The sequence below is a fragment of the Hypanus sabinus genome, chromosome 15 (genome assembly GCF_030144855.1).
Source record: "Hypanus sabinus isolate sHypSab1 chromosome 15, sHypSab1.hap1, whole genome shotgun sequence".
In the NCBI taxonomy this organism is placed as follows: Eukaryota; Metazoa; Chordata; class Chondrichthyes; order Myliobatiformes; family Dasyatidae; genus Hypanus; species Hypanus sabinus.
Window position 1 is genome coordinate 56033867 of NC_082720.1, and position 27510 is coordinate 56061376.

General features: G+C 41.6%; 1 protein-coding gene across 1 annotated transcript in view; it reads left to right on the forward strand.

Moving 5' to 3' along the window:
* The window catches only part of LOC132405231 (protocadherin-10-like), a 36967-nt gene extending 15528 nt beyond the window's left edge, over positions 1 to 21439 (forward strand). Inside the window, exon 2 of the mRNA XM_059989918.1 lies at positions 16238 to 21439. Coding sequence (XP_059845901.1) covers positions 16238 to 18690 — 2453 coding nt within the window. The 3' untranslated portion in view covers positions 18691 to 21439. The remainder of the gene's footprint in view (positions 1 to 16237) is intronic.
* Positions 21440 to 27510: the final 6071 nt, after the last annotated feature.

A 27510-nucleotide genomic window follows, 5' to 3' on the forward strand; every position in this document is an offset into this window, starting at 1 on the left:
TTCAGGGACATTCCCTTCCCCTGGAGCATTCGATTTCTATATGGGCATTGGACCCATGAACACAACCTCACAACTTTATTCAGTTTTATTTTTGGACTACGCATTTAACGACTATTTAATACTCACTGTAATTCACGGTTTTCTGAGACATTTACTATGCATTGAAATGCACTACTGCACAAAGACAGCGAATTTCACGACATCTACTGGTGATATTAAACCTGATTCTGTATGCACTTTGGGGCACGGAGAGCCCGACAATCAATACATCCCGTCTCGCAATTATAATTAAGCACAATACACCGTATACGCAATAATTCAGCATCACAATTTTCTGTCTTCCGAATTATCTCTGTTATCACGACAAACGCTCCTCTTGTTCTTTTATCTTAAGTACAAACAAATGCAGTATATCCCCGTCTCCTCGAACGCAGTCTACCACATCAGCACTGCAGTACAATTTCTTGATACATGCTGCTTTCCATCTAAACTTTTCTCCTTCCCAACTTTCTTGAACGAGTTTTATCTAGAATTTTGTGCTAAATCATAAATTTCCCGTCATCTATCATAGAGGATATTAATGTAATTGGTGTGCGATGATAGACTTTGATGAAATATGTGCACAGAAAACCCAGAATGTTAAGGTGGATGAATATAATTGTTGTATTTCTTGGACATCAAGGAATGCGTTTTCCATTCGTTAGTTGCCAAGAAATACAGCAATTATATTTCCACGTCACAGATTGTTTATAGAATCAATACATTCAAAATGCTAAAAATTAAACAGTATTTACACGCCAGCAGTTTAATTTACATGTCAGGATAGTCAAAGAAGTTTTCTCAAATAGCTGGTGTTCAGATAATTAAAGGACCAAGCGAACTATATGATGATTCTGATCGTTTAGAAACTCAAGACTACCGAAGTACTAAAGCACTGATTTTAAATTTCTTGATGAGAAGCTATTGTAAACGCAGGTGGTTCGAGGATTTTAGTTGTAATGTTGTCTTCCAGCTAATAAAAGCAAGCTCTCCCTCTCCTTCGAAATTTACCGCGGTGAAATAGAGCTTCTGGATAAAAGTGGTGATTCTAGATTAAAGTTCGACGTCTTTCCCGGACAAAGACATTGTCCTGCAAATGGATGAATCTGTTGCACCGTTTCCCACTTCCTGTTTCCTGAACCGTAGCTACTTAATCCAGAACGCGGTCAATCCATATATCATCAGCCCCAACAAGAAGTCTGGTATGAATGTACACGTCAGAAACAATACTGTACCAGATGCAGAGTGGCAGTAAGAGAAATCATTCGACTGTGAAAAACAAGCATCTTTCCAACTTGTATCGACGGCTGTCGACGGCGGAAGGCCTTCAAGATCCGGGATAACTAAGTACTAATACTGGCTACAATAAAAAAAAAGGCACCTATGTTCGAAAATGAGGCGGGAAGGAAATGCACTTTTGCGAATGATTCACCATCAATAACTCTTGGAGACGTGAGGCGAGATATAGGCTTATATTGGCTGGAAGAAAGAACAAGCAGCAATTGACCACAACACTGCATCCTGGAGACTGAGGCTGGGGCCGTGTCTCCAATCGCCTTTACACCGGGGTCCGTGGGAGGACCCACGGTCAGTGGGAGGAGCCACAGGAGCAGTCAGCGGGGGAGGGCGTGTCCAGACAGGTACATGTAGTTCACTACAGCGAACATTAGTGAACAAAGCTCCAAGGTATTAACTGCACTTTCGTTAATCTTGTTCCAGGGAGAGCGCATAAGTTATGGGCCTGGTTCCTCAGATTGGTGAGAACGAACTCCAGGAACGGCTAGATTTTGAAGCGGAGGAATGTCTCGAACTTGATATTTAGACCATGGAGAATTGTTCGTCAGCACTTACAGGATATTCCAAAGTACGAATGCATTTGATTGATGTAAACGATATTGCTCCTGAGATAACGGTGTTCTCTTCATGTGGCAAAAATCCCCAAGCCTCTCTTGGAACAGTGATAGCTAAGATGTTCGTTACGGATCGTGATCCCGGAGAAAACTGGTAAGTTCCGAGCAACATTCCATTGGGTCTTTCCTTTTAAGTTCAGTCCTCCCCGAACAGCCATTATAAAATGATCACCAGTCACCTGTTGGATGGGGAAACCACCCCAATCACAGCCTGGGTTTTTGGGTGTCCATTATTAACATGTAAAATCATCCATATATTGGCGTCTGATAGCAATAACAGCACACCGCAATTTTCCCAATATTTCTACGCCTTCTGTGTGATAAGAATGACTCTACGGATGCAACTATTTTTTGCACTGTCTGCGTTTGATCCGAACCTGGACTACATCTCCTATATTGTTACGACTTCAGGGAGAATGTGCGGGATGCACTGGTGTCCATCTATGTTGTGATTAACTCGATGGAAGACAGCATTTGCGCAAAGCTGTTATTTGAATATGAGAAAATCAAAACCTTCCAAATCAAGCTCGTTCCGGCGATGTGCCACAGTTGAGCAGCAGCGCTACAGTGAAAGTGATCATCCTGAATCAAACTGACAACGTGTCGGAATTAGTTTTACCTCCAGCACCGTGTAGATCGTGAGCTATGGAGATCCTTCCCCAGTCAGTGGGTCAGCTGTACTTGGTCACCAAAATCATGGTGACTGATGTAGATTCTGGTCATAATGTTCCGCTCTCCTACCAGATGGTTCAAGCAACTGATCCTGCTCTCTTTAGCATAGAGTTCAATTTAGGCGAAATCAGAACAACGGGAAGAATTTTGGAGCTGGATGAATGCTACCACGCAAAGTACAATGGTCTTAGTAGGCAATGTCACCGAGAATGTTCCCGAGAAAGTCTCTGAAACGAAGTACTTTCATAGTAATCCTGATTATGTTTCCGACATTAATGTTTTTTTTTTACTTGTCACCTTCGTATCAAATCGGTTTTGTTTCTTCTGATTGTCGTTTACTTGGTTTTCTTAAACTAGAAGCAACAAGGCGGTATTGTTGAAGATGTCGGTTCCCCAAGGTTGTTGTTCCAGGCTGGGAAATTCCAAGGAACCCTTTACTTGGTGCAAGAGAACAAGAGATTTCTGAGGTTGCTTTGGAACTGGTCAGACTGCACCCTTCCGCGAGAGGTATTATTACTCGGGGTTTTGTCACCGGAATCATCCAAGAGCGAATTTCTTTTCCTGAAACCCTACATTCCAATCTTAATTGAAGTACATTGTTAAAGCAGATGATTATGATAAATGCAAGCTTTATCCTTGTCCCTGTAGTTAATGTGCGACGATTTTCTCATAATTTGAAGTGGAATATTACCGACTTTCAAGCATCTGAATCGCCCCAGACTTCAAATAAAAGCATAAGAACATAAGATATAGAAGCAGGAGTAGGCCATCTGGCCAGTCGAGCCTATTCCGCCAATTAATAAAATCATACTTGATCTGGCCATGCATTCATCTCCACCTATTTGCATGTTCCCCATAACCTTTATTTCGCCTACTTTGCCAAAATGCAGGACGTCATAGCATTAAAGTGGCATTATTAAGGTAAGAAAATAGCCATTATATTGGCCCTGCTTTCCACCTACCATAAACCAGCGCAAAATGAGTGACTATTATCCTAATTCTCCTCTGCACTCTCTTTATTCTGTTGACGTCTTTCCTATAATTCAGTGATCAGAACGGTACACAATACTCCAAATTTAGCCTCACCAATTCCTTATACAAGTTTAAATTGTGGAGGGGATGGGTAAGATGTGTTTGGTGGTGGTGGGATCCCGTTGGAGATGACAGAAGTTCCGGAAAACTGTATGCTGGATGTGGAGGCGGATGATGTGGCAGGTACAGATAAGAGGAACCCTGTCTCGGGTAGAGTAGAGGGAGGATGGAATAAGAGCAGACGTGCGTAAAAGGGAAGAGAGGCGTCTGAGGGCAGCGTTAATTGTGGAGCTAGGGAAACCCCTTTTTTTGAAAAGGGAGGACATTCCATCCTTCTAGAATGAAATGCCTCATCCTGAGAGCAGATGCGGTGGAGACTGAGTAATTCAGAGACGAAGATGCCATTTTTACAAGTACCAGGGTGATATTTGGTACTATATCAAAGGCATAGCCCAGGTAGCTGGAGAGTCTGTGGGTTTATAATAGACACCAATAGATAACCTGCCTACAGAGATAGAGACAGTGACACCCAGATACGTAAGAGACCTGCCGGAAATAGACCAGGTAGATTTGAGGGTAGGGTGGAGCTTGGAGGCAAAGGTTAAGAAGTCGTAGAGCTCAGCATGGGTGCAGGAAGCAGCACCAATGCAGTCGTCGATGTAGCGTAGGAAAAGTGGGGGACTGTCACCAGCGTAGGCTTGGAACGTGGACAGTTCGACGTAGCCGACAGACGGGCAAGCATAGATGGGACCCAGGCGAATGTCCATGGCTACAACTTTTGTTCAAAGGAAGTGAAAGGAGCCAAAAGGTGAATTAATAAGACGGTGCAGAGTGGGGTGGAGCGGTACTGGTTGGGTCTGGCCTTCCGAAAGAAACGGGGAGCTTTGAGGCCTTGCTGCTGGGCGAGGGAGGTGCATAGGGGCTGGACATCCATAGCGAAAATATCTTGAAATCATTGAAAAGATGCAAAACGTGTGAAATGTCACGGATGTAAGCAGAAAGGAACGGAACTAGGGGGAGAGTCGAGATATGAAGATATGTGTTCAATGGGGGCAGGAACAAGCTGAAACAGTCGGTCTACATGAACAAACGAGTTTGTGGATCTTGGGTAGTAGAAGTTAGAAACGGGAAGTGTCGGGTGCGGGAACTCTGGGGTTGGTGGCAGTGGATGGGAGATCCCCAGAGCTAAAAAAGGTTCGGTGATATTGTAGGAGGCAATGGCTTGGTGTTTCTTAGTGGGATCCTGTTGGAGGGGTAAAAAGAGGTGTCTGAGTGCTGTCGCTGGGCCTCAGCAAAGTAGGGTCAGTCCGGCAGACTACTATATAAGTAACCATGTTATTTTTCCTCCTTTCTAAAATCTGCCTACTTTTCTGTTCCGCAGTTTCCCGGTGGGTATTGGGCGGCTTATAGATTTTATACTGCCGCTTTTCTGTTTCTGACTTCCACCAACCCATGCTGACACAGCACATGATCCCTCCACAATATTCTCCCTTTTCTGCAGCTGTGGTACTACTCCTGATTGGCAATGCTAATATTTCTGCTTCACTATCTCTCTTTCTCTCTTTCGAAGCATCTAAACCTCCCAACATCAAGCAGGCAATTCTCTGTAAAGGCCAGAGCATCGTAATTCCATGCACTGATTTACACTGGACGCTCATTCCTATTATTGATAAATCTTTTCGTCTTGAAGTAAAGCCATGCCCACTAACTAACCCTTCCTTACAGTCACTCTGCACAATGCTTACCTCTTTTCACCCTATGGGCCTTCATCTTTTCGAAAGTTCTGGCTGCCGCCCTTCAGCGAAACTCGTTTAAATCCTCCCCAGCATCTCGAGCAAACCTGCCTGCAAAGCCATCCCTCTCAAACTCAGGTGTAACCAATCCCTCTTGTGTAGGTCATCCCGTCCACAGAAGAGATCCCAAAGATCGACAAATCTGAAAACCTGCCATTTCCACCAACTCTTCAACCACGTATTCAACTGCCAGAACTTCCCGTTCTTCCCCTCACTAGCGCGTGACACACACATCAATGCAGAGATTGCTACATTTAAGGTTCTGCTTTTTAGCTTCATACCTTTCCGCTATATTTGTTCTTCAGGACCTCAGCCTAAGTCCTCTCTATGCTGGTTCACCCTGTACACTGCTGTAGACTACATCAGGCCGGGCCCCTGTGGCTTAGCTTGTAGGTTTCCTCCTCTAACAATTTCAAGGGCAGCATACTTGTTATTACTATATTTATGCTTTAGCTTCACACTTCTCGCTTCCCTGCGTATTCACCAAATTTTATATTACACCTTTGTCTCATCTGTTTGCCAAATTGTCCCGTATTCAGTCTTGTTAACCTAATTTACTAGTTGTGATCGTTTCCGTTGTCTTTTCGTACGCAGTTCCCCTAAATTACAAACGGTTTCTATTTAATATCTCCTTTTTGTGGCCTCCTGTACATATATTTTTCCTTACGTAATCAGTTAAATACTCGAAGATGCAATCTTTATAGGGCCCTTGACCTTGCTGCTGCTTCTGCCCACTGGGTCTGCGAGTCTGCGAGTGTACACCAAGTTAATCCAGACGCAAAAGATGTAAGAAATCTATTTGTGATTTCTCGGATCTCATCTGGTTCCTCGCATAGATTACTAATCTGCTCCTTTGTCCTTTGCAATCCTGTTGCTTTTAGCATATCCGCACAGTACTTTAGGATTGTTCTTGCAATTGCCTGCTAAGGCAATCTCATGCTTTACTTAGTCCTCTGATTTATCTCTTGTGTTATATTGAAGTTCTTGTACTTCATAAGTACCCCTTTTGTTCTTACCTGCCTACAGCTGATATGCATCTATTTTTCCTCATCCATGGCCTGAATATCGCTTGAAAACCAAAATCCCTAAAGCTGCTATCTTTACCTGTTAATTTTGACAAGGAGATGCAAGGTTCGTACACCCAATAGTTCACTTTTTAAGTCCTCACATTTACAAATCTACATTGAAGAAACCAAAAGCTGAATACAGGGCTGCAGGTGTTGTATTCGTATGGAGTAAGGTAGATGAACTTGCAGCACAATTGCAGATTGGCAGACAAGATGTTGCAGGCGTCACCGAAAAATGGCTGAAAGAATACTCTAGTGATAGTACACAATGTATGAAAAGGGCAGGCAGGAAGGCAGAGGTGGCGGCGTTGCTCTGCTGGTAGGGTCGGAAGTCTTTGAATCATTGTGAATAGAGCAAACGAACTGCAAAGGTTCGGATTTGGTGTTGTGCAAGGAACTATAATTGATTAGAGCACTTTAGGTGAAGGATCCCTTTGGGGCAAGTGATCATTATATGCTCGAATTCACCCTGAAATTTGGGAAGGAGAAACTAAGGTCAGATGTGTCAGTATCACAATAGAGTAAAGGGAATTACAGAGATATGAGAAGAGCTGGCCAGAATTGATTGGAAAAGAACACTGGTGGAGATGATGGCCCAGCTGCAATGGCAGTAATTTCTGGAAGCAATTCAGCAGGATATATACATCCCAAAGCGGAAGAAGTAGTTGAAAGGAAATATGATACAACTGTGGCAAACAAGAGAATTGAAAAATAATATCAAGACCTAAGAGAGGACATATTGTAGAGCAAAGCTTAATGAGAAGTTAGTCGGATTATATAATTATATTAAAGACGATACCGACAGTTTCTTCAGATACATGAAGTGTTAAAGAGAGGTGTGAGTGTACATCGGACTGCTGAAATACCAATTCTGGAGAGGTAGTAACGGGGAACAACGAAATGACAGAAGAACTGAATACGTGTTTTACATCAGAATTCACGGTGGAAGACACTAGCAGTTTGCTGAAAGTTCCAGGTGTCAGGATCTTAAAGTTTGTGAAGTTACCAAAGTGAAGGAGCAGGTCTTGAAAAACTGAAAAGACTGAAGTCAATTGGACCAGATGCTGTACACCCAAGGGTTCTGGAAGTGATTGATGAAGAGACAGTAAAGGCATTATAGTAATGATCCATCACGAATCACTAGATTCTAAAATGGTTCCAGAAGACTGAAAAATTGCACAAGTCACTCCAATCTTCAAAAAGGGAGACAAACAGAGGAAAGAAAATTATAGGGCAGTTTATCTCACATCAGTGGTTGGGAAGATGTTGCAATCGATTACTAAGGATGAGGTATTAGGGTACTTGGACGCACATGATGGAAAATGGTTTTCCATGATGGTGAGCACATGATGGTGAGCATGGTTTCCTGAAGGGGAAATATTGTCTGTCAAATCTGTAGACAAAGGAGAATCGGTTGATGTGAAATTCTTTCCACAGACAGCTGCGAAAGCCAAGTCTTTAACTATGTTTAAGGCAGAGGTTGATAAATTCTTCGTTGGTCAGGACATGAACGGATTCGGGGAGAAAGAAGGAGCTTGGGGCTTAGGGGAAAATTGGAACAGCTATGATGAAATGGCGGTGCAGACTTGGTGGGCCAAATGGACTAACCGATCCTGTAACTTATGGCCGAATGGCCTTATGATGACAGCAGAACTCCAGATCGCTCAACCCACCCAAAAAGGCACCACAACAATGTAAACCACAGCTTCCAATCGAATACAGCTCAGTAGCAGAATAATATTTGAAAGAAAAAGTAAAATAAGTAGTTTCGAAATAGGGAAGTTACTAACATGGTTAGAGCATTTGATGATTGGAAGAAGACAACGAGTGGGAGTAAAATGATTCTTATCTAGTGAGCTGTCTGTGGCTAGTGGTGTTCCACAGGGGTCGGTTTTGGGACCACTGCTTTTTATGCTGTATATCAGTGATTTAGATGATGGAATAGATGGCTTTATTGCCAAGTTTGCAGATGATATGAAGATTGGTGGAGAGGCAGGTAGTTTTGAAGAAACAGGAAGGATGCAGAAGCCCTTAGACAGATTAGGAGAATGGGCAAGAAGGTGGCAAATGAAATACAATGTTGGAAAATGCATGATCATGCACATTTTAGTAGAAATACTTCTGTGGACCATTTGCTAAACGGGGACAAAATGAAAACAATCTAGGATGCAAAAGGACTTGGGAGTCCATGTGCGGAACTTCCTGAAGGTTAACTTGCAGGTTCAGTCGGGGATGAGGAAGGCAAGTACAATGTTAGCATTCATTTCAAGAGGTCTAGAATAAAAGAACAGGGATGTGATGCTGAGATTTTTTATGACACTCGTGAGGCCTTACCCTGAGTATTGTGAACAGTTCTGGGCTCTGCAACTTATTAGGGAGGTGCTGGTATTGGGGGGGATCCAGAGGAGGTTCACAAAGATGATTTCAGGAATGAAAGTATTATCATAGGAAGAACGTTTGATGGCTCTAGGTCTGTATTCGTTGAAATTTAGAAGGATGGTGGTGTGGGGGCTGAGCTCATTGAAATCTTTCGAATGTTGTAAGGCCTAGACAGAGTGGATGTGGAAAGGATTCTTCTGCTGGTGGGAGACTCTAGGACAAGAGTGCACAGTCTCAGGATACAGGGGCGTCCATTCAAAACAGAGATGGGGAGAAATTTCCTTAGCCAGAGAATGGTGACTTTGTGGAATTTGTTGTCATGTGTACCTGTGGATACCAGGTCGTTGGGTGTATTTAAGGCAGAGATAGATAGGTTCCTGATTGGTCGTGGCATCAGAGGTTACGGGGAGAAAGCTGGGAAATGGGGTTGAGGAGGGAAAAATGATCAGATATAATTGAATGGCGCAGCAGACTCGAGGAGCCAAATGGCCTAGTTCTGCCCCTATGTGTTATGGCCTTATAAAGCATGCAAGGAGCCAGCGGATTCGAACCCGTGATCACTCGCCTCAAAGTCCAGAACGAATGCCACTACACCACCGACGGCAAGGAACGGACTTTTTACCTATCTTGATGAACTAGAGATTTCACGATCATCTGAAGCAGTTGGCAGACTGAACAATCACGCATGCGGTTGCGACGCTTTTAAGCGGACGAAGGTAGATCGCCATTGCTGGAACAGGTAGAGGAGGGGAGGTCTCCAAGCCAGGCTGAATCGCAGAGGAATGAGAGCCCTTTATCCAGCATCTGGTTCGTAAATATCCTGTCGCTGGAGAAGAAAATAAAACACCAAAGGGCAAGTGTGCTTCAATGCACGGAAATGAGAAATAACTGCTCTGTGTTTAACGGAGACGTGGATCAATATTAACACGTCTCATTCGGCGATCAGAGACGAAGTCTTCTCCATGCACAGAATTTGTAGGAGGAAGAAGGTGGGGGATTTGTTTCATGATAAAATGTCCGTTGTGCTCGGATGTGGTGATTTTGTTGTACACATGTTCTTCCAAACTGGAACATTTAACAAGTCAGTGCCGACCGTTCTATTTGCCAAGAGAGTTCTTCTCCGTGATCTACACAACAGCTTATACACAGGCGAAAGCCGACAGTAGTGAGGCACTCGGAATATTGAAAGCTGCCACCTCCCCCTCCACCCCCAGAAAGAAACAGTTCGTCGGAGGCATTTCATAATTTCATGTCATAGTAGGGTCTTCAATCACACGTGTAAATAAATCTTTGACAAGGCATACCGCAACAGCATAAACCCTGCAGCACCAGGGGTCCCAAAACACTAGACCACTGCTCTACTACGGTAAGGACTGATTGCTGTTCCTTTCCCGGACCGCATTTCCGGAAAGCAGATAACTTGGCTCTATTTCTTCTATCTGCATAAACACAGGAGCTAAAGAAACATTCTCTAGAGATAAGGACAACAAAGATGACCATGGGAGAGAGAAACATAGAAAAACTGCAGTACCTTACAAGCCCTACGGCCCACAATGCTGTGCCGGACATGTACTTACTTTAGAAATGACCTGGGGTTACCCATAGCCCTCTTTTGTAAACTCTATGTACCTATCCAGGAGCCTCTTAAAAGACCCTATCGTATCCATCTCCACCACATTCGTCGGCAGCCCATTCCATGCACTCACCACTCTGCGTAAAATAACTTACCCCTGATATCTCCTCTGTATCCACTGGAAAGCACCTTAAGACTGTGCCCTCCCATGATAGCCATTTGAGCCCTGGAAATTAGCCTCTGACTATTCATACGATGAATACCTCTCATCAGCTTATACACCTCTATCAGGGCACCTCTCATCTTCTGTCACTACAAGGAGAAAAGGCAAAGTTCACTCAACGGACGCTACGAGAGCTCTTCGGTGAATTGGGCCGTGTTCAGGAACTCATCAGAGCATTTGACAGAATACACCACAGTGTCCACAAGAAATAATTCTGAGTTTTTCCCAACCAGAATCCCATGGATGAGCCATGAGATCCGTAGTGTGCTGAGGGCCAAATCAGTGGCATTTAGGTCTAGCGACCATGAAAGATCCAACAGGTCCATGTACGTCTCCAGAAGCCATCTCCAGACTAAGATTGAACCACGGAAGAAACCTCCTAAACTATGGCGTCTCTAGAATGCTTTCACCCCTTACGAAATAAAATTGTGTCTGTACATCCTGCCGGTGGACAAGTGGGATTTCCCTGGGTTCTTCAGTTTCTTCTCGCTGTTAGGTAACGTATCCGGTCGGATAACTGGTCATTGGAATTTGTCCTTTAATTAGATTAGGGTTTGTCGCGCGTTGCTAGGATGGCCTGGCTCGACGGGCCTACTCCGTGTTGTATTGGTAAATGAAAAAGAGAAGTAATTCGTAAAATATCTTTTCCCTCTCACTTCGGTAGTCTGAGGTACTCATTCGCTTCAAGCAGGCTTCAGTTACATCGGAGTTTAAAAAGAAGGTGGCAACCTGCCTTAATGACTATTGCACTTGTATCCACTGCGATGAAGTGCTTTGAGAAGTTGGTGTTGACAGATATCAACTCCTGCCTGAGAAGGAAATGGCTCCGCCCCAATTTGTCTACCTGCACAACAGGTGCGCAGCAGATGCAATTTCATTTGCTCTTCAATGAACCTTGGGACATGGGCTCAGCAAAGATGCATACATCAGGGTGATTTTTATCAATTACATAATCTCCTCGAAACTGATCAATAAGCTCCAAGGCCTTGGCCTCAATACATATTTTTGCGATTGGATTCTCGATTTCCTCATTTGCTGACCCCAGTCAGTTCTGAGTGGCAAAAATATCTCTCCCATCATCTCCATCAATACAGGTGACCACAGGCTATGTGCTTAGCCTCCTGCTTTACTCACTTTATACTTATGTCTGAGAGGCTTAGCATAGCTTCAATGCCATCTTCATGTTTACTGAGACACCACAGTCGTTGGCGGAATCCAAATGGTTACGAATCAGCATATAGGAGGGAGAATGAAAATCTATATATCACTCCAGAGGCTCAGTCCTGGTCTCAGCATGTAAGTATAATTACCAAGAAAGAACGGCAGTTCTGTTTCCTTAGAAGTTTGCGAAGATTCGGCATGATATCTAAAACTTAGACTGTAAGACCAATAGACATAGAAGCAGAAGTAGGCCATTCGGCCCATCGAGTCTGATCTGCCATTCAATCATGGGCTTATCCCCTGCCTGCCCGATATACTCTTTGATGACCTGGCTAATTAAGGACCTATCTATCTCTGCCTTAACTGCACCCAGTGTCTTGATTTCCACAGCCTCTCGTGGCTCCAAATTCCACAGATTTACCTCCCTCCGACTAAAGTAATTTTTCTCCGCATCTCAGTTCTAAATGGACGTCCTTCATTCCTGAAGTTGTTTTCTCTTGTCCTAGAATCTTCTACCGTGGGAAATAACTTAGCCATATCTAATCTGTTCAGACCTTTTAACATTCGGAATGCTTCTATGAAATCTTCCCTCAATCTCCTGAACTCTAGGGAATGCAGCCCAATAGCTGCCAGATGTTTCTCATATATTAACCCTTTCATTCCTGGAATTACTCTTGTGAATCTTCTCTGAACTCTCTCCAATTTCAGTATATCCTTTCTAACATAAGGAGCCCAAAACTGCACACAATACTGCAAGTGCGGTCTTACGAGAGCCTTATAGAGCCTCAACATCACATCCCTGCTGTTATATATTACACCTCCAAAAATGAATGCCAACATTGCATTCGCCTTCCTCACAACTGACTCTACCTTGAGGTTAACCTGTAAGGTATCTTGCACAAGGACTCCTAAATTCCTTTTAATCCCTACCTTTTGAATTATCTCCCATCTAACCAATAGCCTGGCCATTTATTTCTTCCACCAAAGTGCATGACCATACACTTTCCAACATTGTATTTCTTTTGCCACTTCTTTGTCCATTCCCCTAAACTATCTAAGTCTGTCTGCAGATTCTCTGTTTCTTGAACACTCCTCGCTCCTCCACCTATCTTCATATCATCCACGAATTTGCCAGAAATCCATTATTATGGTAGTTCAAATCATTGACATACATCGTAAAAAGCAGTCGCCAGAATAGGATCCCTTTATTCCCACTCTCTGTTTTCTGCCGATCAGCCAATGCTCCACCTATGCTAGTAACTTCTTTTTAATTCCATGAGCTCTTAAGTAGCTAAGCAGCCTCATGTACGGCACCATGACAAAGGCCTTCTGAAATTCCAAGTCCACCACGTCTACTGTATCTCCTTCATCTACCTTGCTTTTAATTTCCTCAAAGAATTGCTGTACGTTTGTCAGGCAGCATTTTCCTTCCTGGAAACCATGCTAACTTTGGCCTTTCTTGTCATATGCCTCCAGGTATTCGTCGTTTCATTCTAACAATTGAATCCAACAACTTCCCAACCTTTGATGTCATGCTAACATGTCTATAGATTCCTTTATGCTGTCTCCCAACATTATTAAATAGCGGAGTAAGATTTGCAATTTTCCAGTCATTCGGCACAATGCCAGAATCCATCGATTCTTGAAAGATCATTGTTAATGTCTCTGCAATCGCTCCAGCTACTTCCTTCAGAACCCGACGGAGCATTCCACCAGGTCGAGGAGATTTGTCCACACTCATAGCATTAATCTGCTGAGCATTTTCTCAGTTGTAATTGTCACTGCACAAACTTTACTTCCCTGACACTCTCGAATGTCTGGTATATTACAGACGTTTTCCACTGTTAAGACTGATACGCTTTCAATTCCTCTGCCATCGCTGCACCTCTCATTACAATATCTTCAGCGTCATTTTCTATTGGTCCTACATCTACCCTCGACTCTCTTTTACCCTTTATATTCTGAAAAAAAAAAAAACTTTTAGTATTTTCTTTCATATTAGTTGCAAGCTTCATTTCATAATTCATCTTTTCATTCCCAATTACCTTCTTAGTTTCCTTCTGCTAGTTTTTAAAAGCTCCCCAATCATTTATCTTCCCACTAGATTTGGTTTCCTTGTACTCTCACTCTTTTGATTTGGCTTTAGCTCTGACTTCACCTGTCAGCCACGGTACTGTCCTTCTTCCCATTGAAAATTTCTTCTTATTTGGAATATATCTGTCTTGCACTTCCCTTATGTTTCGCAGAAACTCCTGCAATTGCTGCTCTGCTGTCCTTGCTGTAAATGTCCCTGTCCAGTCAACTTTGGCCAGTTGCTCTTTCCTGCCATTGTAATTTCCTTTATTGCGCTGATATACCAACACACTGGATTTTATTCTTTCCCTGTCAAATTTCAATGCGAACTCGATCATATTGTGATCACTGTTCCCTCTTGAGGTCCAGTACTGACCTTGTTTTCCCAATCCACTTCAATTTAAAAATGCTCAACGCTTATTATGACATTGCCTTTCCGACACGCCTTTTCTATCTCCTGCTGTAATTTGTAATCCATATCCCGGCTGCTGTTTGAGGACTTTATACAACTGCTATTCGGGTCCTTTTACCCTTGCCATTTCTTAACTCAGCAGAAAGAGACTCTACAACTTACAATCGTATGTCATCTCTTTCTACTGATTTAATATTATTTTGACTACATTCAAAAGATGTGTGATGAAGAGCATATGAACTAGTAACATAGCGGCCTGGTATGGAAATACCAGTACTCTTGAACAGAAAATCCTCCAGAAACTATTGGATATGGGCCAGTCCATCACGGGCAAAGACCTCTGCAACAATAAGCACAGATACATGGAGCACTGTCGCAGGAAAGCAGCATCCACTATCAGGGACTCGCACCATCCGGGATATGCTCTCTTCTCGCTGCTGCCAAGAGGAATATGGTAGAGGAGCTTCAGGATCCACGTTACCGGGTTCAGGAAAAGTTATTACCCTCAAACATGAGGCTGCTGAACCAGTGGAATAACTTCACTCAAATTGATTCGCCCCATCACTGAACTGTTGCCACAAATTATGGACTCATTTTCATGGCTACGTCCTTTCACTGTCTTTTATTTTGCTTCTGTATTCATTTACTTTGTCATTTGCACATTGGTCGTTTGTCCAACTTGTTGGTGGCGCTCTCTCAGTGATTGTATTATATTACTTGGTTTTAATGACTATCCCCACATGAAAGCAAATGACCAGGTTGTATCTTGTGACATACATTTACTTTGTACTTTGAACTTAGAACGACAGGAAATACCGGAACTGCCCCGCTGATCAGTGGATGCGGAGGGAAATAAAATTGACTAATTATTGATCGGAAACATCATTCTTGTCAGAACGTTTTCCACTTTGAACAATTGTGTACTTCCAATATTTTCTGTTTCTAATTACCAAGTTAAAGTAAGTTAAAGTTAAAGTTAAATTTTAGTAAGTTAAAGTAAAATTGGATACGTATATGGATCGGAAAGGAATGGAGGGTTCTGGGCTGAATGCAGGTCGGTAGGACGAGGTGCGACTAAGCGTTCAGCACGGAATAGAGGGGCAGAGATGGCCTGTTTCCGTGCTGTAATTGTTATATGGTTTTAGTTTTGTAGAAATTTCTTTTTCATTTAGATAGAACATCCTTCTACAAGCGAGTAGATCTGCGGATGACTGAAGTCATCCATTAGGCCCACCCCCATGATTATTTCATAACATTTCCACGTCTTTTAGTCTAGATTTCCAATACCACAGAATTGATTCTATGCGGTCGTTAACTTCTCATTCACTGCCCATTTACTTCTAATCCTGTTTGACATCACGAGATTTACTACAGAAGATAAACATTTTCATAATATAAATTTAGGGTTCATTACAGGTGGAAGAGACAGTAGCAGTCCCTGAGCCAATCTTGCAATATCAGCATGCATGCACGCAGCTCTTTTAATACACGCAGTTGACATTTGTAGGATCAGTTTTATCGCTTTGGTGTAAACATTGGAACAGAACAAAAATTGCGGAATAAACTGCTAAGCTTCTTGTGACATTGGGGCAGAAATTACAGTTGTACACCCGTAAACAGTAGACTGCCATTCCTGGCGCCGTTCAGCTTTAAGAAGTTCTGGCGTAATTATTGACAAGAACACTTTGTGTCGCTGTACACCAATCAGGATCTCAAGTGCAGCTAGAGATCCATTGCTCCACCCCCACCAGTGAACGAAAGCAGAATTACACGGAAAAGACCCGGTATTTTACTTTATTCTAGGCGACCATTTATTGAAACAGACTGGAACAGTCCGTCATTTCGGGAAGACAAGGTTTAGTTAGATATTTCAGTCAAGTGTCTCTCGCAAAGTAACCGAAGTAAATTCGTGCTTCTGGAAAAGAAGGCGGCCTCACAACAATGGCGAATGTACAGGGTAAGAAAGCCTTGCAGTCCCTGGGATTGCTTTTTATTGTTATTATTTGTGCATTCAATATGGTTTTCGGACAGATTCGCTATTCGATTCCCGAAGAAATGGAGCGGGGATCAATCATTGGAAACATTGCTGAAGATTTGGGATTAAAGGCTGGAACATTGCTTGCTCGTAGAGGACGGCTTGTCTCCGGTCGCATTAAACCATATGCGGAATTAAATTTTCAGAGTGGGGTTTTATTTGTCAATGAGAGAATGGACAGAGAAAAAATTTGTGGATCGATATCTACCTGCATTCTTCCTTTCCAAATTGTGATTGAAAATTCCCCAGAAATGTACCGCGGTGAATTGGAGATTGTTGATATAAATGATAATTCGCCCATTTTCCCGCAAAGCACCATTGCCTTGCAGATTGCTGAAATTATTGCACTCGGCTCTCGTTTTCCGCTGGAGAGCGCTCTCGATCTGGACGTGGGGACAAATGCAGTCACTTCGTACGTGATCAGCCCTAATGAACACTTCAGTCTGAAAGTGGAGAACGCAGAAGAAGGCATTAAAATTGCAGAGCTATTGTTGGAGAAATCCCTGGACCGCGAGAGGCAGGCATCTTTTCAGCTGGTGTTGACGGCCGTTGACGGAGGAAAGCCACGGAAATCTGGGACAACTCAGGTTGTAATTACTGTGCTGGACAGCAACGATAACGCGCCGATTTTCGATCGGAAGATATACAAAGCCAGCCTGGCAGAAAACACGTCTAAGGGATCCCCAGTGGTTACCGTGCACGCTTCGGATGCAGATGAAGGCTTAAACGCAGAGGTAACTTACTCTTTCAGCAATCGTGTCCCAAGGAAAGTGCAGGAATTGTTCAGTTTGGATCCCCTGACGGGAGAAATTAGAGTCTTAGGAGATCTGGACTTCGAAGAGGCAAACAGTTACACAGTGGATGTTCAGGCTGTGGACAGAGGTTCACCAGCCATTGCAGGGCATTCTAAAGTTCTAATCAGGATTGCTGATGTCAATGATAACGACCCGGAAATAGAAGTAAACCTGGTGACTACAAAGGTCACAGAGACTGCAGGGCGCGGGACAGTAATCGCAATGATCAATGTGCATGATCGAGATTCTGGGGTGAACGGAGAAGTTCACTGCAAGATTCCACCACGTATTCCGTTTAAGTTGCAGGCATCATCGAGCGATCATTATAAACTAATTACCATTGACTTGTTAGATCGGGAAAATACAGCACTCTATAATATTGCTGTTTTCGCCTGGGACTCGGGATCTCCTCCTCGATCGACGAACAAAACTATCCAGATATGGGTTTCTGATGTCAATGACAACGCCCCGAGGTTCGCACAGTCTTCTTACACAGTTTATGTGATGGAGAACAACGCTCCTGGTGCGTTTATTTACGCAGCAGCTGCTGTCGATCCTGATTTGGATCAGAATTCTTATGTTTCTTACTCGTTTGTAGAGAGCCTTATCCAGGACTTACCAGTATCCAGATATCTCAACATTAATTCTGTGAATGGTACCATTTATGCGCTGTGCTCTTTTGATTATGAGAATATCAAAACGTTCCAGGTCTACGTTCAAGCTCGGGACGCCGGAGTGCCCCCACTGAGCAGCACCGCTACGATGAATGTGATCATCCTGGATCAAAATGACAACGCTCCAGTAATTGTTTCACCTTCAGCAGAGAGTGGATTAGCAGCTGTGGAGTTCGTGCCGCATTCAGTGGGTCAGGGGTACTTGGTCACCAAGATAATGGCAACTGACGCAGATTCTGGTCAGAACGCGCGGCTGTCCTATCAGGTGCAGAGACCCACTGAATCTAGTTTATTCAATATTGGGCAAAGCTCGGGCGAAATTAGAACAGCTCGTAATATTTTGGAGTCTGATGCCACTACACAAACTCTAGTAATTGTGGTGAAGGATAATGGGCAGCCAAGCCTTTCCTGCACGATTACAATTCTCCTTACAGTTACGGACAACATCACTGAAAGAAGCATTGAAAACAGTAATTTTGTAGTGATGCCCGAAGATTTCTCTGACCTGAATCTTTACTTAATTGTCATTTTCGGCTGCACTTCTGCTCTCTTTCTTGTCACCATCATTCTCCTGATTGGCATCAAATGTAACATGAACAGAAACGTCAGCCAAGACTACAATTCACCCAGTTGTTGCTACAGCCTTAAAAATTCTAACGACAACTTTCACCTAAGACCTCAAGTGAAGGAATCATTAAATGACAATCGAACAAATTCGATGGTTTACGTAACGGAAGACCATCATTATTCTGTTTGTTTATCTCCAGAGTCAGCGAAAACCGATTTCCTGTTTCTGAGGCCGTGCAGCCTGCCTGTATCTCAGGCCCAATGTCAATCTATAAATATCGGATAACAACGCCACTTCTAAGTCTCTTTAAAACCAAGAAGTTGGACCAATGGGAATAAATAATTAAAGAGAACCCGAAACAAAGTCCATTGTTTATGAGGCGAAAGAACCGTATTTTAATATAAATATTGATTGCAAAATGCAACATTTTCACAATATTTAATCCAGACATTTGTTAACTGTTATAAATATTCGACGATGAATTATTGACTCACACTCTCATGTCTTTTGTTGTTATGTCAATTGCACCAAGCTTGGTGGTCCCATAAAAGTCGTTACTCTTCAATGTATATTAATGAGATTATAAATAAGTAGTATTCAAAAACAAAGCGTTTTGTAAGAAGTGCATAACCCAAAATAATACTCCGTATTTATTCAAGAGCCGAACCATGACAGAAAGGCGTTGCAGATTTGTTGGGCAGAATGGCCCAATTCTGCTCCTATGACTTACATATTATTGTTTAAACCTATCGTTCCTCTGACGATAATGGGAATAGAAAACGGACAAGTGAAAAGTACACGAGCCACATCAAATTATAAGCTGTGATAACGGTTATGATGATATGTTAAGCCGAAAAACGTGACAAGTAAAGCGGGAGTATTATGAAAAAAGGCAGATGAAGTAAGACGCCCAGTTATTAACCATATGGATATAAATATCCGAACATCAGAGGGAGAGTGGGGCTGATTAGATGAAATAAATGATGTCAGCATAGAAGGTGAAGATACAGCAGGAGTATTAAATAAATGATTGGATTATGTTTATACAGTCTGTTAGGATTCAAAACTTGAACCACAACCATATGTCCTAACGAATTCCCCGGATTCACCACCCACTAGTTATAGAACTCTCTCCTCATCTGTGCTCGATAGGGACGACCCTGAATTCTGAGCCTGTGTCTCCTTATCCTTGATTTCCCCACTACAAGAAACAACTCTATCTAGGCCGTTTAATATTCTAAATTGAGTAATCAGACAGAGAACAAGAGAATCATTATTACAATTGACAGACGGGGAGACTGAGATAAAGCTTGTTAATAGCAAAACTCTTGCCTGGAGAAAATGCAAATCTAACCAAAAGAATAAGAGCAATTGGAGAGAACTAAAGCTCAGTAGAACAGCGAGTTACGGAATGGGGCCGTAGGGAAAATCTGAAATGAAGGGAAATGCTGTTTTTTCTGTGAATGGGAGAAATGGCGTTCTGACCTTATGGTGGACGATACAAAAATAGGTGGACGAGCGGCTAGTGTTGTGAACCATGCAGTCTGCAGAAGAACTAGACAGCTGACGAGAAAGGGTAAAGAAGCAGCAGATGGAATATAGTGCAGTGAAGAGTGTGATCTTGCACTTTGTTTGAAGGAATAAAGGCATAGACTATTTTACAACCGGGTCGAACATTTAGAAATCAGACGTGCAAAGGAACTTGGGAGTTCTCGTGCAGGACTTCTTAAAGGATAACTTGCAGTTTAAGTCGTTGGTAAAGATACAAAAGTAATATTAACATTCATTTCAAGAGAATTCGATAGAACAGCAAAAATGTAATACTGAGGCATTATGAATTATTTTTCATCTATCACTTGGGAGTATTGTGAGCAGATTTGCGTCCCTCCTTTTCGAAGGTTCATTTACAGCAGCTTGTAAACAAAGTATTCAATTACGCAGTAATCCATCGATACTTTTTCTTTCACTCTTCAGCTGAGGATAAAATAACTTCTCTGGCACCAAACTTGAAGTGTAACAATAACGTTCGTTGGGAATGTCATTCGGAATTTCACAGCTGCTATTGTCCATGTCAAACTTCCCACTCCAAATGCAGACTTTGGAATAGAATCTAAAGATTAATACAATTTCTCATAAATAAGAAACAACGCGGGAAGTAGTAAAATTATATTCGCAATTATATTGGGCTCGCTGTCTAAGAAAAGAACTGTTCTGGCCAAAGGGTCCAGGACCAGAAGACACAGCCTCCGAATAGAAGGCGGCCCTTTTTAAAATAGATGAAGAAGTACTCAGGCGGACAATATCAGCAGACTTGTATTTCTATATTGCATGCTAAAGAACAAAAGCAAAGTGTAGTATTCGCCATTATTTCAGTTGTTCTGAAGTACTGAAGAAGACAAGAGTGACATTTTGTAGATATTTGGGGGATGTTAGTCTTTTCAATTATAAATTAATCCAACAATCCTGAATATTTGGTCTTTATTTTTAGGATCTACTGTATACAGTTTCGTGCTCAGTTTTCTCCAGACGCTTTGAAATACTCATTAAAAATAACAATCTCTGTTTTGTTTCTCCAAACTAAATATTTATCCAACCATTAGCACCCTTCTCTTTTCCCTGCAAACGCCAATCTCATTGCTGACAGAGAGCGCGAAATAACATTCTAAATATACTATACAAAACTCGAAGCATTAGATATACGAATTTACCATGCAAATAAAAGTCCTAAACACGAGAATAAATTGTGCGCAAATGTTGTTTGAATACAAATTAACAATGACTTCCATTGCCCGTTAATAGCATTAGATTACCGAACTATTCACGCCCGTTCACTTTTCTCCAAAAAAACCTTATTTAAACACCTTAAGTAAAACACGAAATTAATTTTAAATTTGATGATATCCATAGCGTCATGTCTTCGAAACCTCAACTTGCGTACCTGAAAATTTATAATGAAATACTCAACAATATTTACTTTGAATGATAATGAGTTTACATTTCCTTCAAAAGTAATAATTCGTAAAATAATAGAATTGAAATCCAGCTGCGAACAAACTGATATTTATACAGAAGAAATTTTGTCACTACACTTAAGGGGTTCCAAAATAAGTGTCAGTTTATGCATGCATTTTTGCTCTATAATAGAGTAACTGTCGAAGAATGTAACCTGTTTTACCGTATTATATTGTAAGAGAATTCACCACGTTATTAAACAGATATCGGTATACACAGTCCTCGGTATACGGTTAAATTTTTAATACGTGATCACGGTGAGCCGTTGCTTAACGACTCTTGCGCTGCCAGGTTACGTCTTAAATTTATATGGAAAAATTTGGGCAAAAGCCTATATTAACTAATGTTTAGAATAAACATAGTCAGTGCTTTCCAGAAGCACTTGCTAGGTATCAACCAATTCACAGATGTTTCAATGGGGTCTACAAAATTAGAACTCCATTTCCACATTCAATTCCTCTATTAACCAGTATCGGCAAAAATTAGGAGTTCTTCAATTCTGGCATCTTCTATTGAAGGACAGTGTCTGCGTCATATCCTGCCACTCTCATGATCCAAATCTTGGGCAATACTTAACCAGTCAAGCTTGACAACAACATTGAATTCAAAATTTAATTTTCTTCCACAGTCCCTTCGTTTCGTCCTCCTTTTCAGCACACTTCTCTTTTTCCTCTGGATAGAGAATATCGTATTCATCGGGTAAAAGTCTCAGGTTTAAACAAGCTTTTTCATCATATTCTGGATAGAGAGATTCCAGTTTAACCGGTACGGATAATTTTACAGGGAAAGCTGCAGGCCGAGCTATCCAAGAGCCGGCACATCTTGCAACCATGACCACTAGTGTGATCACTGCAAATTAGCCCATAATGGATGAGGAGTTCCCACCATAAATAAAACTTCTCGCTACAACTGCTCCTTCCTAATAACTGACCTGTCCTGTTTTATCTACACTTGCGCTTTTCGCCTGTTTGAGAAGCTACATGGAATCTAGGCATTATGATTTGTTAAATTAGTCAGGCATATCCCAGCCCTTAAAGGAATTTCTCTTAAAGGATAGCGAGCAGATAGACATCTATGTAGCTTGTAATTATGTTGATTGTTTATTCCATCCTGTATTCATCCCTTCCTTTTTCTCCTAGCAATAATAGCTTTCGATGTAGCTGATTATTTTATTGACGTATTCTTGCTTTTTCGTTGAAAGGCGTTGGCTTTATGCACAGGAAAACCATACACGCCCAACAACTAAATACATTAGTTCGTGTAGCATATTCATAAACTAAGCCCAAGTAAGTATTTATAGCTTTTCCCCAGCATAATAAACCCCAATTGACCACAGAAAAAAAGTAATTTCTTCATAATTTAGTTTCCCGTCTTCCCTTCTTCAGGAGAAGACCACTTGCACTTGGTTCCCTGTACCCAGCCAGCCTTCCGTCAGACTTTCACAGCAGTCCTTGTCAGCAGAATCACCTGATTTCTACCCCTTTCTGCTTAGAAGAAAGGGAGTCATTTAGAAGCGTCTTTACATTGTCTCCTGGTTTAAAGGGATGAATGTTTCTTTTTCGCCTGGGGAAGGAAGCAGATACATGGCCTTGAATTGCTCTTAATGCTTTGCCTAACAACTTCTATGGTTTACTTATCATTTCTGAGCAGGGACGTTCGCGCACTAATCAAAGGAGGGAGAGACCCCGGCGGTATAAGCCTTTCCATTAATACTTGGAACTGAGTCAATTTAGATGTGCCTCTCACTTGATTTTTTAGAATGTATAATGCTATGGGAAGAGCCATTTCCATCCAGTTTTCTGACATACCTTAGCCAATATATCTTTTAATACTCCATTTATTCTTTTTGCTAGTCCCGAGGAATGCGAGTGTTACGGAAGGTGATATTCCCAAGGGAATTATATCTCTGGTCTCAATTCCTTAATTAATTTACCTGCATGGAACCCCAAATCTGGGAATAATTTCCTTCATTAATATCTAAACCGCAGGTACGGTGTCATCTTTTCTAGTGGGGAACGCCTCCCCCATTTGGAGGGCATATCTACTATTACTGATACTTATAACCCCTACCAGCAGGTATCTATCTGTACATTGGCAAATGGTGCGGACGCGGTTGGAAAATGATCAAATTTAGCAGGTGGCTTTCCCCCAATGTGTCACGAGCAAATCTCACAGCTTCGCATAACTTGTGCCGCAATTATTATTCGTCTGGGTGCAAGCCATTATTGGTGTATAATACCCCGATTCCTGTGACACACAACGAGATTCTACGGATGTCTCCACACCCACTCAGATTCCTGAAAACTCTGTTTTTCCTTTTGTAATCCAGTATCCTTTTGCGGAGTTCCGTCATTGGCGGAAATAAATCTTTGCAGATCTGGGGTAACCGTTACAAGAGTACATTGCACCTGCATATGTACTAGCATAACTTTTCCTGAATTAGCAGCTTCTTTAGCCGATGCGTCCGCAGCAGCATTTCCCGTACTTATGGGGTCTGAGCCATTAGTGTGAGCTTCGTACTTAAAGACAACAGTTTGTTTGGGCAGCTGCATTGCTTTTAACATTTTTATGTTATACGTATGCTGAATGGGTTTACCCGCAGAAGTAATGAACTCCGAAGTGATCCAAAATCATGTCCCATCCCAAGGCCTGCCTAGAGTCCATATAGATGTTTACTGCCAGTCGCTCGTGTTAGAGCAAATGGCTCCGCTGCCTGAGCAGAAGTTCCTTAGGGGTTGGTTTGTACCTCTAAAGTTTCAAAGGTAGCTTCCTAATAGGATGTGATGGCTTGGCCTGCAAGAAGAGCCCTCCGTATCAGGCATTAATTCTGGGTTATCAAGCTGTACAGCGGATAGGCTTTAACACAGTCATCGGGATGTGTTGACCCAGTCACAGGAACCAGGGTGGTCGGGCTGAATGCAAATGCTCTTTTAAAAATCAAATTTGACCTTTTAAGTACCCCGTGCGGCTTGCGGTAGTGAAATATTGCGTAGCATCTGAGCTAAGGAGTAACATTGCAGCAGAGGGGTCTGCAGCATACAAACAAGCTGCAGTATTAACGGTGCAGTCTTCTCGCCCACTGCCGCTGTTGTTACCACCGTCTTTAAACATCCTGGCATTCTTCTAACCGCTAGATGCAATAGGGTGGAAAAATGTGCTACTGGTCTTCGTAAGCCACCGTGGGTTAATACTAAGCGTTCGAAACGCTCATTTTCATTCACATTCAGATGGAACGGCTTACTGTAATAGGGTAATTCTCATTTCATTGTATTGTATCAGATGCATCCTGCGTTACTGCGACTCGTGGGAAAGCGTCATAGATGCGGTATTCAGGCACTCAATGTCGACAGCAATTCGTCATTGCCAGGAATCGTCTGTCTCTTGGCAGAAGGTCTGGGAGACTGAGCAATGAGAGTCACACGCTCCGGCCCAAATCGGCGGGTCTCTGCCCAAATATGTCTCTGTAGGCCGGCAAATTTGGAAGTTTGGCAAAGAGGTTGTATGTCCTCTGTCTGCAAAATGATTCAACAAAGTCACACATTCTTCTGTACAATCAGTCCGTGTCTGTGATGGCAGCAATAAATCGTCTGCGTATTGTTTTTTTTTTGTAATTTATTTTTTTATTGAAGTTCATCATCAAACATACATTTCCATAAGATGTATTTCAGATATTGTACATATATATCATATAATGATGTATATCACAAATCTCCACAAAGTATTTATCTGAGGTATACACTTATAGAAAAGAGTGGAAAGAAAAATAACAAGCCAAAGGAAAGAACTATGTACAAGTAGGGAGTGATCTTTTTATACAACAGGTTCATTGATTTGTGAGAATAAAATCAGTCCTATGAGGCATTATGTAGTTAAACCATTTTCCCAGTATGAATCAAATTGTTCCAGCTTATAGTTAACAGATGCTGTTATCTTCTCCATTTTGTAAATGTCCATTGTAATTTCCATCCATGTGTTTAAATTTGGGCTCTCCTGTGATAACTATTTCCTAGTAAGAGTCTTCATACCAACCACCGGCAGTATATTCATTAAATATCTGTCTCTTTTCAACCATTCTTGAGGTATATATCCAAAATATATTGTCTTACTCTCTAAGGGTATTTCACATTTAAAGATATCTTGTAGGGCATTGCGTATCACCCTCCAATAGTTTTTCATACCAGGGCAGTCCCAAAATATATGATAATGATTTGCATTTTGATTTCCACAATTGCTCCAGCAAACAAGGAGGTTACTAACATAATGGGATTTCTGAGAGGGTGTAATAAAATATCTTATCAAGTTTTTCTATCCAAACTCCCCCCATTTCTGTGAACTGGTACACTTCCATTGATATCTCCATATTGTTGTCCATTCTTCCTCAGATATAATTATCCCTACTTATCTCTCCCATTTTGTTTTAATGTATGAAATCGAATGTGTTTTAAGATTTGACAACCCCGTGAACATGCTAGAAATAATTCTACTGCCATTATCTGAATTATATGCTATTCTAAAGAGCTTTATGAAGCATGTATTTGCTTTGGTTACATTTTTCAGCATCTTATTAACATATTGTCGCATCTGTAAATACCGATAAAAATCTTGTTTTTATAATAAGTGTTTCTCTTTAAGCATTTCAAAACTGAACAGTGTTCCTTCTTTCATTATGTTGCAAATATCTGTTATTCCTTTAGCTGTCCAGTCCTTAAATCCAGCATCCAATTTATTTTGTGTAAAATCCGAGCCAGATGCACACCATTTAAGAATTGCAATATCTCACTCTAGATTATATTCTTTTATAGTAGTTTTCCATATTTTAAGAGTCAATTTCACCCATGGGTTACCAATAGTATTTATGTACCTTTGCAAGTTGTTATCAGCCAAAATTGCTTGTATGGGGATGGGATGTACGCGCTCCTCAATGTTTTTCCATTGACTGTCATATGATGGGTTGCACCAACATATCACAGCTCTCAACTGTGCTGCAAAATACAGTTTTGAGACGAACTCTAGGCCCTTTACCCTGCCAAATGTACCTTGATAGCATCTTGTTCCATTCATTGAATTGATTTTGATTAATCTCTTTGGTAGGGGCTGAAAGAGATATAACAGTCTAGGCAGTATATTCATTTTAATAGACTCAATCCTTGAACTGAAACTGAAAAAAGGAATCAGGCTCCATCTTGCCACATCTTCCTTAATATTTTTATATAAAAGCTGATAATTACATTCTGATAATTTTGCCAAATCTTTTGGCAAAAATGATGCCCAACTATTTGAAAGACTCTGTGCGCCATGCCCAGAGGTATCGACTTTCAATTTCTCTTGGTGGGCTATAGTAATATGAAAGTAATTGGGTTTTCTCTATGTTGATCTTGTATCCTGATAATTGACCATATTGTTCAAAGGATTGCATCAATTTAGGTAAAGAGTATGTTGGCTGCCCTGGATAGATCAAAATGTCATCCGCATAACAATCCAATTTATGCCCTGTCCCTTTAATAGTAATTCCCCTGATATCATTTTGTCTGATGCATTGGCCTAATGGTTCCAGATATAACGCGAAGAGTAGTGGTGACCATGCACAACCCTGTCTCGTGCCCCTTTCTAGGGTAAAACTATTTGATAAATATCCATTGACTTTAATCCTAGCAGTAGGATTGTCATATAGTGTCTGTATCATTTTTATTAATTGTGTCTTGGGAACCAAATCTATGTAAAACTCTGTAAAGAACATTACAATTAACCATATCAAATGCTTTTTCAGCGTCCACGCTTATCACTATTGCTTTGATTTTTTTTTTGTATATAATCCATAATGTGAAGTGTCCTTCGTATATTGTCTTGAGTCTGGCGTTATCGTATCTAACCTGTCTGGTCATTACGTATCAGTATGGGTAGAAACTCCTCTAATCATTTGGCCACGATGGAGGTAAATAACCTATAATCTACATTAAGAATGGATATTGGTCTAAATGACCCGCATTCCATTTTATCCTTGCCTTCTTTCGGTTTAGCTGAGATTATCGCTTCCTTCCCACTGGGTGGCATTTGTGCCTTTTTCAGAGCCCAGTTCAGTGTGGGGAGTAAAAC